General features: G+C 41.6%; 1 protein-coding gene across 1 annotated transcript; it reads right to left on the bottom strand.

Moving 5' to 3' along the window:
- Positions 1 to 4,035: 4,035 nt before the first annotated feature.
- Positions 4,036 to 7,880, bottom strand: LOC114798796 (glutathione S-transferase Mu 3-like). The gene is made up of 8 exons (XM_028994764.1): positions 7,786 to 7,880; positions 6,796 to 6,871; positions 6,167 to 6,231; positions 5,998 to 6,079; positions 5,822 to 5,919; positions 5,403 to 5,498; positions 5,053 to 5,163; positions 4,036 to 4,465 (listed from the first exon to the last, which is right to left on the bottom strand). Exons 1-8 carry the CDS (start codon positions 7,819 to 7,821, stop codon positions 4,370 to 4,372), a joined length of 660 nt encoding a protein of 219 aa, XP_028850597.1. The 5' UTR covers positions 7,822 to 7,880; the 3' UTR covers positions 4,036 to 4,369.
- Positions 7,881 to 12,654: the final 4,774 nt, after the last annotated feature.

The raw sequence follows: 12,654 nt of genomic DNA on the forward strand, positions 1-12,654 counted from the left end.
GTTAGCATGCTAGCATTAGCATGCTAACATGCTAATTTTTAAACATGCTCCAAACGTCACCAAATTTCATGTGAAGCACCTTGGCCAAGCCCTGTTAGCATTTTTGATGTTAGCATGCCCGCGCTCCTACGAAAAACGCCCGGACAGGCCCATCAAAATTTCCCCTGGAATTTTGGCTTCTAGTTATTATTTATTATTTCAGCCTTTTTTCGGCAATTAATGCGGGTCGTACCGAAGCACGCACACCCGCGTGCTATATATCAAAAATTAGAACTTTGTTGCGTGAGGTGTGCTATTACTTTTATAAGCGATCGGACTGGGCCTGGCCGAGCTATTAACGCTGAAACAGGGTCATTTCCCATTGGAATGTATTGATCGCTAATTTTAGCATTGGTAGCATTTGTAAAAAAAAACTTCTTTGAAGTGATACTGCAGTACCACTGTAAAGAATTCCCATTTTACAAATAACATGCCCGCAGCTGTGACCAATGCCCGGACAGACCCATCAAAATTTCCCCTGGGGATTTTGGCTTCTAGTTTCTATATTACTTTCGATTAGTATTTTCTGCTTTTTTAGCTTCTCTTCTAGAGCACTGGTTTTAAACCCAAGTTCCAAGGTGGAGTGGGCATCACAGAATTATTCAAATCGCTGATTATCTTTGGTTTATATATATAAAGATATATATATATATTACTGTTTAATCGCAAAGAACCCTGATTTCAACACAGAACACCTTATTTGGCTTTATTAAAGAACTCATATCACTTAAAGACAAACCATATTTACCATGATTCTTTATTATAAAGCTCATGTGAATGGCCTGATGTCTCTTCATCCATGTCAACAGGGTGCGTTACAGAAAGAAAGTTGTTCTTTGATCAATTCTGCCGGGAACCCTTGTGACTCCTTTAGTAAAAAATCTTTTCATTTTCTTACAAAATCGAATCTTCTGTGATGGCGCCTTTTCCCTCTGAGATTTGGGAGAGTTTAAATCGCACTTATTTTTCTTTTATCAAAAAAATCTTTTCATTGTCTTAACTAATTGAATCTTCTATGGTGGCGCCTTTTCACTCTGAGGTTTGAGCGAGTTTGAATCTCACTTATTTCCTTTAGTAAAAAATATTTTCAATTTCTCACTTAATTGAATCTTCTCTGATGGCACCTTATCGTTCTGAGATCTGGGAGAGTTTGCATCACACTTTGTAAGAAAGATTATTTCACGGTCTTTGTCACGTTCCTCTGTCATTTTCATTATTAATGTATCTGTGAGTTTTAACATCTTTATCTCATGACGTTCGATTAGTATTTTCAGATTTTTTAGCTTCTCTTCTAGAGCACTGTTTTTTATCTAGTTTCTGAAATTCTTGTTTTTCAGCACTGACCCCAGGAATCTGTTGTGTCTTTTCAACGCATTCTTAGTTTCTTGTGCATTCTTGCTCTCTTTCTTTTGATCAGCCTGAAGGTCAGCAGTCCTTCTGATTGGCTGTTGGAGCCATAATTCGAGGTGTTTATGCTGTTTTTCCAGGTCTTTCCTTATTTCCAGCTCCTTTTCTAGTCTCTTCACTTCAGATGGGGTCCAGTGTGTCTCCCACGCTAGTCGTTCCTCCAGTTCCGTAATGTTCTTTTTGGACCGTATCAGTTCCGTTTGTATTTCAGATAGCTTCTCAGCATCTTGTCGCTTTTCATCACTTAACTTTGAATCGCACTTATTTAGTTTCGTAAAAAATATTTTCATTTTCTCACTTAATTGATGTGATGCCGCCTTTTCACTTATAGCGCTGGTCTCTGGTCTGGTCGAGTTTGAATGACAATTTTTATTTGTAATAAAAGTTGTTTCACTTTCTGTGTCATGTTTCTCTGCCATTTTCATTTTGACTGCATCTATGCACGTCATCATCTCTACGTGATGTTTGTTTAGCATTTTATATTCTTCTAGCATGAGGGATTCTATGCTCTGGCTCTCTTTCTCTTTATCAGCCTGAAGGTCTGCATTCCTTTTGATTGCCTCTTGGAGCTTCAATTCAAAGTGTTCACACCGCTTTTCCAGGTCTTTCCTTATTTCCAGCTCCTTTTCTAGTCTCTTCACTTCAGATGTGGTCCATTGTGTCTCCCACGCTAGTCGATCCTCCAGTTCCGTAACGTTCTTTTTGCACCGTATCTGTTCCGTTTGTATTTCACATAGCTTCTCAGCATCTTGTCGCTTTTCAGCACTTAACTTTCTGATCAGGAACTCTGCCCTCATATGTTTGACTGCTACACAAATTAAAATCAAATAGGTAATCAAGTTGTACAGGTCAATACCTGCAAATATATCAATATTTTTCATCAGACTAATTTTTACTGATTCAAACCGCTCATTATCTTTGGTTTATATATATTACGGTTTATTGGCAAAGTTCACTGATTTCAATGAAGAATTCAGATCATATCCGTTTACTTTACTAAAGAAAGATAGATGATTTGAACACATTAAAGAACTCAGATCACTTAAAGACAAACCATATTTACCATAATTCTTTGTTATAAACCTCACGTGAATGGCCTCTTGTGAAACTCGCCCAGAAAGATGTGATTCTTTGGTCAATTCCGCTGACAAACCTTTCGATTCCGTTAGTAAAAAATCTTTTCATTTTCTTACCTAATCGAATCTTCTCTGATGGCACCTTTTTGATCTGAGCTTTGGGCGAGTTTGAATCACATTTTGTAATAAAAAATGTTTCACGTTCTCTATCATGTTTCTCTGCCATTTTCATCTTGACTGCATCTATGCTTGTCATCATCTCTACATGACGTTTGTTTCGTATTTTATGTTTTTTTTTTTTTTTACCTCCTCTTCTAGCACGATGGTTTCTATGCTCTTTCTGAATTTTTTGTTTTTCAACTCTGACCTCAGGATTCTGTTTTGTTTATCCAATATTTTCATGTTTTCATGCACTCGCGCTCTTTTCTTCACGTTCAGCTTGAATGGCTGCATTCCTTCTGATTGCTTGTTTAATGCATTCAAAGTCTGTCCTTATTTCCAACTCAAACGCTGTGGTCCATCGTGTCTCCCACGCTAGTCGTTCCTCCAGTTCCGTAATGTTCTTTTTGGCCTGTATCTGTTCTGTTTGTATTTCCGATAGCTTCTCAGCATCTTGTCGATTTTCAGCACTTAATTTTCTGATCAGGAACTCTGCTACAGGACGTTTGTTTTTTTTACCTCCTCTTCTAGCACAATGGTTTCTATGCTCTTTCTGAGGTTTTTCAATTTTCAGCTCTGATCATGTTTTCATGCACACTCACGCTCTTTTCCTCACTTTCAGCTTGAAGGTCTGCATTCCTCAGTGGGGACACTGAGCAAAGCGGCGTCCCCACACAACTGCTCCCCGGGCGCCTGTCATGGCTGCCCACTGTGCACTAAGGGTGATGGGTTAAATGCAGAGGACAAATTTCACTGTGTGCACCGTGTGCTGTGCATCACATGTGACAATCACTTCACTTTACAGGGTGCATTACAGAAAGAAGGTGTGGTTCTTCAGTCAACCAATCGTTATTGCTGCTTTATGTGCTTGTAGAGGTAACCTCACGCCTCTGAGGTGGATGTTAGAACATTCTCAACGTGCTGCTTAATCAAAGGAAGCTGGTGATCCATTCTGGCCATTATACATTATACATGGCATTAAAATACCAACTTTATCTTATCTCATCTAGTATCAAATTTGTAAATAGATATTTGCTATGAGGATTAATGAATGGATTCTACTTAATATATCATGTGAATTTTAGATATGCACCCTAGATTGAAACAGGTCTAACACATTTTTACTTTTTTCTTGGCCCGACTGAGTGCATCCAGTACTGCATCTGCGCAGAGCCAGGGGATTTTAATAAAAATATAGATGTGATCTTGAACCTCAATGTTGTCTAGAATGTCCTTCTGAAGGTCCCACCTAACATGAAATAGAGCACATTGTTGAGGAATTTTTACTCATTTTCCAAACAGCTCCAATTTTGCAAATCTTGTATTTAAGCATTGTTAATAAAGCCACAATAAATGACAGGAAAAAATACTGTAACTTTTATTGAGTACCTTTACATGGGTAATATTAGGCAACTTAAGCTCAACAACAAAAAAAATGAAGTGCTGGTCAATCCCATCAGTACCAAAATCACCTACCAAGAGCTTGTGAAAGAAATAAATCCTATTTCAATTGAGTGGCTAATACCATTAAGTGCTTCATTCCCCTTCATACCCTGCGAGGAATATCACCCAACACCCAAACATCTAATACATACGTTTGACTTTCCATGCAAATCTTTGAACAAGCGTTTCTTCACAAGTTTCTTGTGAATCTGTCCAGCGACAATCTAGCCTGTTCCAGGAGATAGTCACTCCTTCTTGTTGCCCCACTTTGCCATTTTGTTGTTCACCGGAGTCTTAAGGAAGCGGTCCGATTTCATGTAGGCCGATATTTTCTCAAGACCCTGCAGAGAAGACAAAAGAAGTGTCTTATCATATTAAGTCAGGAGCTGCCATAACAGACTATGATTGGTGGACATGGGACACCTTACTTGAAACTGCATTTCCAGAAATCAGTCACACAATGCAATGCATCTAGTCACAGAAGACTACCAGAACTCCCAAGTGTAAGCACGAGCTGAGGCGAGGTGAGGGTGCGATTTAAAAGTGAGATGTGCGAGGCTCTCTAGTGGCTGGATGCAGCTAAACATGATGCCACAACCTTTGTCTGACATTTATATTATATACCCTCATAGTTTTAACAAACTAGGTTTAAAATGGGAGTTCATAGCGGTGATTGACAGCTCTCACACACCTCTTCAAGTAGCACAAGAAGGGTTGCCGGATATGTGAATGCGGTGAAAATAATCCAAAAGACACGAAACTGTCGAAAATACTTTTCATGAAGCATCAAATTCAAAACCTCCCAACTGCAAGGTTATTTTTCTTTATTACCAAATGTTCACAGCGCTGTGAATGAGCAAACGAGTGTTTTTTACATTCATTGCTGCCCCAAACGTGCTCGTCTTTGTGGTCAGTGACAATATCTAACCTCGAATTGGTCCAGTAAGGCCTTTAGGTTTGGGAAGTCATCAAGGCACTTTGGTTCGAACATGCGATGCTGGTCCAACAGCTCATACATGAGGAAGTCCACAAAGGTAATCTGGATGAGGCGAGCAAAAAAAGGTCATTTCTGCACACTTCATTTTAAAAGTAGCATCATCAAAGTTCAGATGCCTATTGTCCCCCTGATCTGATCCATAGGTTAAATAATATTTGGTACTAAACGTTAGTCTTTAGACTAAAAGAATAATCAGTGAGGCGGGTTGGTTAGGGTGGGACTGCTGGGCCGTAACGGGCTCGTATCAGCTGCAGAAGAGCCACAACACAATACAAATGTACCTTGTCTCCAGCAAACCACTTCCGGTCTCCTAGAAATTTTGAGAACTGCTTCAGTGTCCCAGGGAGTTTCTCCAGATATGCAGGCTTCATTTTGTCCTGGGTTCAAAGTAAAATGCAAAATAAACAGTTGGTGCAAAGTGGGCAATAAAGCACGTGTGGCATGTTTGCCAGTGTAATTTGTAATTATTTCCATCAGTCCGAATACAATCCGTTAATCATAGTTTTATAAAGACTTTAAACGGGAGGAGCCTAATACCCCGTCAATATGCGTTTCTTGCTTCTTTTATCTATTTATTCATATTCATTCATTTATTTGACAATAGTGCCCCATATCATTGCATTAAAACTCAATATAATAAACATCCAGACTTTAATCATGTCAACAATAAGTCAAATTTAACATAATCAAAGACACTCACAAAGTCCGTATAGCACATCATGACAAAGCCATTCCGAAAGTCCATTGCCTGGTTTTCCAGTATGTCCACACGGACTTTCTCATCCTCCGTTTCCCCACCTGTGCATGATTCCAGACGAGGAATGAAGCAAGCGGGTTATGTTAAATGCAGCTGAAGAGATGGAAGTGCACACATACACATGTTATGCTTTCGGGCGATGTAGCGGATGATGGCATTGCTCTGCACGATCTTCCTTTCTCCGTCTTCAAGGTAAGGCAGCTAGAACAGAGGAAAGCCGTACAGGTTGAGCAGACAACAACAATAACCCCGCTTCTCGCGTTGCCGGCATGACCGGGCCGAACTCACATTGGGGAAATCCATCCCAAGCTTCTCCTTTTCGTCAAACCAGCAGCTTTTGTCATAATTGGGGGCTGCAAACAAGCAGCAGAAAATAGATCAGGTCCAGCTTTGTCCCCCGCACATTCGCACGGTGATAGTTTACAACTACATACCGATCCAAGGAGGGCACCGACAATAAGAACACATTTAGGTGCAGGACTATAAGGTGTATTAGCTTAGTCTTCCATTGAACCTCAACTTTGTGTACTCATCTCATTCTTCAAACTCGAGTCTGTGACATAAATGAGCCAATTAAGACATTTACAGCATTTATCAGGTGGTGGTAGCCTAGCGGGTAACACACTCGCCTATGGACCAGGAGACCCAGGTTACTACCATCGTGTCCCTGAGAAGACACTTCCCTGTAACTACTGATTGTAAGTCGCTCTGGATAAGGGCGTCTGATAAATGCTCTAAATGTAAATGCAATTAAGATGGCTCTTCCATTTAATGTGTCTCAATGAAAAAGGAATCTTCTGAAGGACCCGAGCCCAGAGTTTACACATCTCGGGTCTTAGTCACTTCCATTTCCTCTGCAACGGCTATTTCACAACTCGGAACTCCGTGACACCATAAAAAGAGCTGGATTCGTGTACCTTCCCCACAGGAGTAGAACTTATCTTCATACTTCGTGCCGGTGTACTCCAGCAGCAGGCGGATGGGCTGGGCCAGCTGTTGGAGAGACGTTGTAACTGGGTTAGACAGGGGTTACACAAGGGTTCCGAGCAGGCACTTGCATATGGGGCTGCTTTAGGGCCTTGAGTACTTTGTCCCACAATAAGTGCAACAATCAGTACAGACTCGTGTCTTTTTTTTTTTTTTTTTTTTTTTTTTTCAGTCCCTGCCCACTCCAAAGGTCTCTGCATGGCCCTGGTACCAAGCAAAACTTTTCAAAGACAGAGGAGGCACCAAATATTTATATGTAGGGTTAGATCCTGAAATTTTGTCCAATGTGCTGAAATAACGGGGTGCATGGTTGTGGGAAAATGTATATAAGTTATCATATATATTTCTGATATATATCTAGAATGTTAACCTCTGGAAGACACCAGCTATATTAATCATTAGCCACTTGGAAGAGAAACCGTGGGACAAGGGATGTCTTGCAGGATAAGTGACCGAGACCTGGGGAGACAACGAACGGATGAAGGATGGCCATCAGACAGAGAAAGCAGGAAACCATCTACCATGTGCTCAACAATAGCGAAGCAGGAAATAAGCCTACGTGCAGACATTAATTATTATCTTATATGGTATGATTTTGTGGCGAATGTACCGCCCTGAAAAAAAAAAAAAAAGAGGAGAAGCGTCAGAAACCACAGAGCTGTTGGAAGCGTGATGTAATGTGCGTTTCTGACCGTTCTGCTTGCAAGTAAAAGAACTCAAATGCTAGTACAAAAAAAAAAAAACTACTTTTGCAGTGTTTAGAGGCGACGCGCCATTAAAGCGCCACAGTTATGTAACGTTTTAGCTGCACGTTGCCGCACAAAAGCAGAAGAGCGCGAGAGAGAGAGAGAGAGAGAGAGAGAGAGAGAGTGCATTCATGCCCAGTTTAGAGGGCCGCGTCAGTTTAACTTCGCGCTTACCCCGCGGATGTCCCAGTACGCCAGCTTCGTCGCCATCTCGGCTGCGGGGTCCGGAGCAGCGGCGCGCTGGGTGGGCGGGGCGACCGACCGGAAACCACCAGGGCTGCCAACTATTCCCACATCCGCCCACCCCCTCCACCATGCCCGCGTTTCTCTTAACGAGCCCATTCAAGGCGGGAGTGAGGCGAAGCCAACCTGTGGGCACAAGCCAACTTCCCTCAGATTGGCAAAGTTCTGTGGATGCAGAATGAAACGTCTCTGCATTAAAGAAAGAAAGTCCAGTTGCCATGACTCAACTTTCAGACAAATTCACCTGGATGACTGAGAAAAAGTACCTAAAGCTTGCCCGAAAAGCCGCTAAATGTTGTCAGATGACGTCAAACGCGAATTTGCATATATGTGACGTCATCACGTAGTATCTGAAAAGCGTATGCACGTCATGTCTCTTCTCTCTGAGGTGTATTATATTGTATTAAAACATTACATCCACAAATAAATTCTTATTAACATATTACTTTGCGTGATGACGTCTCACAAAATATACAAATTATACAAAATAATTACATTAAAAAACATTATTTGAAATATGTTCATTTAGATTTGTATACAAATATAGTTGACTATTTGTAAGAGTAATACAAACACTTTTTCGATAAGATTTTTTTTATTTTAAATATAACACTGATAATAAACAGTTATATTCTTATAAACAATCACAGCTTGTGTACTTACTCTTTTTTAACTTGTGAAATCAACACATCTGTGAAAGTGACCACTGGAATTTATTGCTACCTAAATTACCAACAATTATACATGTTAACAAAAATCAGTAAATTAAGGGTTTTGAAAAACAATTTGAGCTAGCAATTGAACTTGAATGTGTGTATTCTCAGGAAGGTGGTTGGCTGGTTAGCTGTACAGGGTTTCATCTGGCATTCTTTGATTTCCATGTCGATGATTCACAGATTAGCAAGTAAATCATCTTCACTGTCCAGCTGCTTTGTCACTGAGCTGGAATCAGTAGAAGAGGATGGTGTAGCTTTAAAACTGTATGCTGCAGAGTAGTATGTCATAGGGCAGCTTATGCTGGTAACACTCATTTGGCTGAACAGCTGTTCAACCTCTGCATTGGAGTGTGGAAGTGAGAGGGCAGACAGTGCCGCTTTGCAAAGTTCTTCAAATTGACCTACAAGCATCTGTGTGGTTATGTTCCTTACTCCAGAACTCAATGGTATTTTCAGTTGATTCCCATCGGATCAAATGTGTGTTTCTCCATTGGGAAACAATTTTGTCAGTTGTCTGGTACCCCAGTTGCTCAGCTACATTTATAATTTCAGTGTTGCTTTTATTGTGCTTCAGTGTTTCCTGAACACTGAACAGAGCCATGTTTCGAGATTGTCTGGGAGCCTCGCTTGCAGTTCCTTAGACATAACTGATGCATCGTCTACCTTTTCACCCTCTATGGCAAGACAGTGTACTTTCAAAAAGGTACCCAAGATATGGTGCCATTGATGGCCATCTTAGTCCAAGGGGCAGTGGTGGCCTAGCGGTTAAGGAAGCAGCCCCGTAATTAGAAGGTTGCCGGTTCGAATCCCGATCCGCCGAGGTGCCACTGAGCAAAGCACCGTCCTGTCATGGCTGCCCACTGCTCACTCAGGGTGATGGGTTAAATGCAGAGGACAAATTTCAATGTGTGCATGCTGTGTATCCTTCATAACATCAATCTTTGCCATAGGGTTGACTACTCTGCTGCAAACTGATAATAAGAGGTTAACCAGATTGTCCAAAAGCTTGACAGGATCTGTATGTTCACCCTCAAATGACTTCACTGCAACTTGTACGTCAGACAGGATTGGTTTTAAAAATGTGAGATACACGTAGTTGCTCTTGTCCATGTACATGGCATGGAGCACATCCGCCGTGAAGCAATGCTCACTGCTCTTGGTAAACTCAAAGTGGAGTTTAAGTTCTTCCCATTGGTCCAATATACAAGTTACTGCAGGCTCAATGTGTGGCAAGTGTGGCACATACTTTGGTGATATGCAGGGGTTTCTGACCACAGCAGACTGAAATTCTCATCCCCCATGTATTTTCAGAAAATAAGGAACCAATGCTCCCTTAACCATTTCTGTGCATCTGGTGCGATGCATGTGGAAGTTTGTTGCTGCCATGCCTGCCATTCAGAATTTGAAAAGGCAGCTTTGCACGCCATACGTAATGGTCACATGCCATTGCCATAGTAGCTTCTGCACTTGTGCAGTTATCCACTTTCCTAACTAGCTGTGGTAATGTAGACTGCTTTGCAGGGTTATATGGCTTTGATTTATTTATATGCTTTGCTGTTGCACAATGTTTTCTAATGTCATACATTTAAAAATTGCTAAAAGTAACCAAAAGAATGTTAAGAACTGATCAATTTGTTTCTAGATGCTTTTTGGAAAAAAAGTTGCTAGGGTAGTATGAAAAGTTGCTAAATCTAGCAACAAAATTGCTAAATTGGCAGCACTGCTGGAAACAGGCTGGTAACGGGCTGCGGGGTTGCCAGGTCTTACATTTTCACACCTGTCGCTACCTGATTTTACATTTACATATACAGTACAGGCCACACGTTTGGCCACAACTTCTCATTCAATGTGTTTTCTTTATCTTCATGAGCATTTACGTTGGTAGATTCTCACTGAAAGCATCAGAACTATGAATGAACACATGTGGAGTTATGTACTTACCAAAAAAAGGTGAAATAACTGAAAACATGTTTTATATTCTAGTTTCTTTGCTCTGATTACTGCTTTGCACACTCTTGGTATTCTCTCGATGAGCTTCAAGAGGTCCTCACCTGAAATGGTTTTCCAACAGTCTTGAAGGAGTTCCCAGAGGTGTTTAGCACTTGTTGGTCCAGCTCACCCCAAACCATCTGGATTGGGTTCAGGTCCGGTGACTGTGGAGGCCAGGTCTCCACTTTTTGTTAAGTACATAACAAAAAAAATACAGTTTTGCTTTAAACCTTTTTTGTAAAAAAAAAAAAACATTAAATAACCTTATTACACATATATCCAAATCCCAATTTGTAAAATACACCTTCCAAATAATATGCACACACAAAAACTGAAAATTTAACATGTGCAAAAGTATGTGAAGAACACCTTTTGCAGCCATTACTTGAACTAAACATCTTCTGTACCCACAGACCAGTCTCTCGCATCTGCTTATGGGGATTTTTGCCCACTTCTCCTTGCAGAACTCAGCCAGTTGAGATATGTTAAGATTGGAGGGACATCTGGCAAGTACCAACTCACCACAACATTTCAATTGGGTTAAGATCTGAACTTTGACTGGGCCAATCCAGAGTGCAAATCCTCTTTCTCTGAAGTCATTCATTTGTGGTTTTTCTGAGATGCTTTGGGTCATTGTCTTGATGCATAATCCATTTTCGTTGATGCATAATCCAACACCCTGACTGATGGCAGGAGATTCTGGTCAAAAATCTGTTGATATGGATAATACAGAGGCAGAGAAGCAGGCCCAGACCATCACATTTCCAACACCATACTTCACTGATGGCAGGAGTTTCTTTTCTTCATATGCCATGTTGGCTCTCTGGCAAAGTTTAAATGTGCAGAGCAGAAACTTCCTTCTAGCAAACCTACCATAAATGTCATGGCTGTTCAATTTTTGCCTGGTAGACGCATGCATATTTGTACCCGATGGTGCCAGAGAGGTCGACAGCTCTCTAGAGGTGATATGTGGGTTGGCCGTTATCTGATTTATTATTTTTCTGGTGCTTCTGGGTGATATTTTTGATGGGTGTCCAGTTCTAGGCAGTTGCTGTCAGGTTGAAGGGCCTCCATTTGTAAACGATCCGTCTTACAGTGGATGGATTGAGCCGGAATCTTTTGGAGATGGTCTTATAGCCCTCCCCAGACTGATGATGGGTCATCACAAAGTATATAATAATAATAGAACAGAGCTCAAGACCCTTGTGAGCAATCCAAAGGCAACAGTGGCAAGGAAAAACTGAGAAAGGAAGAAAGGAGACGAACCAAGGCTCAGCAAGGAGAACCCATCCTTCTTCAATGAGATTGAATTCAGGAAAGGACGGCATAATGTGGTTCTCTTTCAAACATTCGCTTGGTATCTCACTATGGGAATGCCCTCAACATGACCGATTGTAGAAGCACCAATGACACCACGTCCTTCATAGACAGACCAATGTCAGCTGCACACCGGGAGCCCTGCTTTCCCTATGTCCTCATACTTTTGCCCCCTGCTGGCAGTTCACGGACAAGCCATCAAGGGCCTCGCCCCAGAACGCCGGCCCATAGTCGCTTTTCCTTTTTTGCTTAACTTCTGTGGAGGATAGAACCCCGCTACGCACTAAATACCACCTTACGCATCAAGGCAAGGGGGTAAAAAAAAAAAGCCGAAAGGACAGATTAAGATGCTAACGTTGTCACGGTCCACGGAACCAGAACATGAGCGCATGTAGGAGGAGACGAGGAACCCCAGTGTGGTGGGACGCAAGGAGGCAGGTAAGTTCCCTCCGAATTAGTATGCAAATGCGAACCGGCGTAAGCCGCAACACCACCCGGATGTTGTTGTTCACGTTACAGTACAATTTAGTACAGGGCAGGACGAGAGGAAGGAGTTCAGGAGAGAGGACAGGATAAAGACAGGAATGGTCTTACTTTTCGACGAAGGAGTGGAGCCGAGTCTTGTCGACGTGTGTCAATCAACGACTGAGCGGCTGGCTGTGGCCATCTTGCCAATTTATAGAAGTCACGTTACCTCGTTTCCGTGTTGCTCCCCATCACATGGATGGAATCATGTGACAAACGTGTTGTGGCGAGTGTCCATCTCTCACCAAGTTCA

The sequence above is a fragment of the Denticeps clupeoides genome, chromosome 10, assembly GCF_900700375.1.
Source record: "Denticeps clupeoides chromosome 10, fDenClu1.1, whole genome shotgun sequence".
In the NCBI taxonomy this organism is placed as follows: domain Eukaryota; kingdom Metazoa; phylum Chordata; class Actinopteri; order Clupeiformes; family Denticipitidae; genus Denticeps; species Denticeps clupeoides.

Excerpts from the sequence above, each read along its gene's own strand:
- LOC114798796 (XM_028994764.1), bottom strand. The coding sequence starts at position 7,821 with ATGGCGACGAAGCTGGCGTACTGGGACATCCGCGGG. Across the intron at positions 6,232-6,795 it reads GTTCTACTCCTGTGGGGAAG|CCCCCAATTATGACAAAAGC; the intron begins GTACACGAATCC and ends GCTTGTTTGCAG. Across the intron at positions 6,080-6,166 it reads TTGGGATGGATTTCCCCAAT|CTGCCTTACCTTGAAGACGG; the intron begins GTGAGTTCGGCC and ends CCTCTGTTCTAG.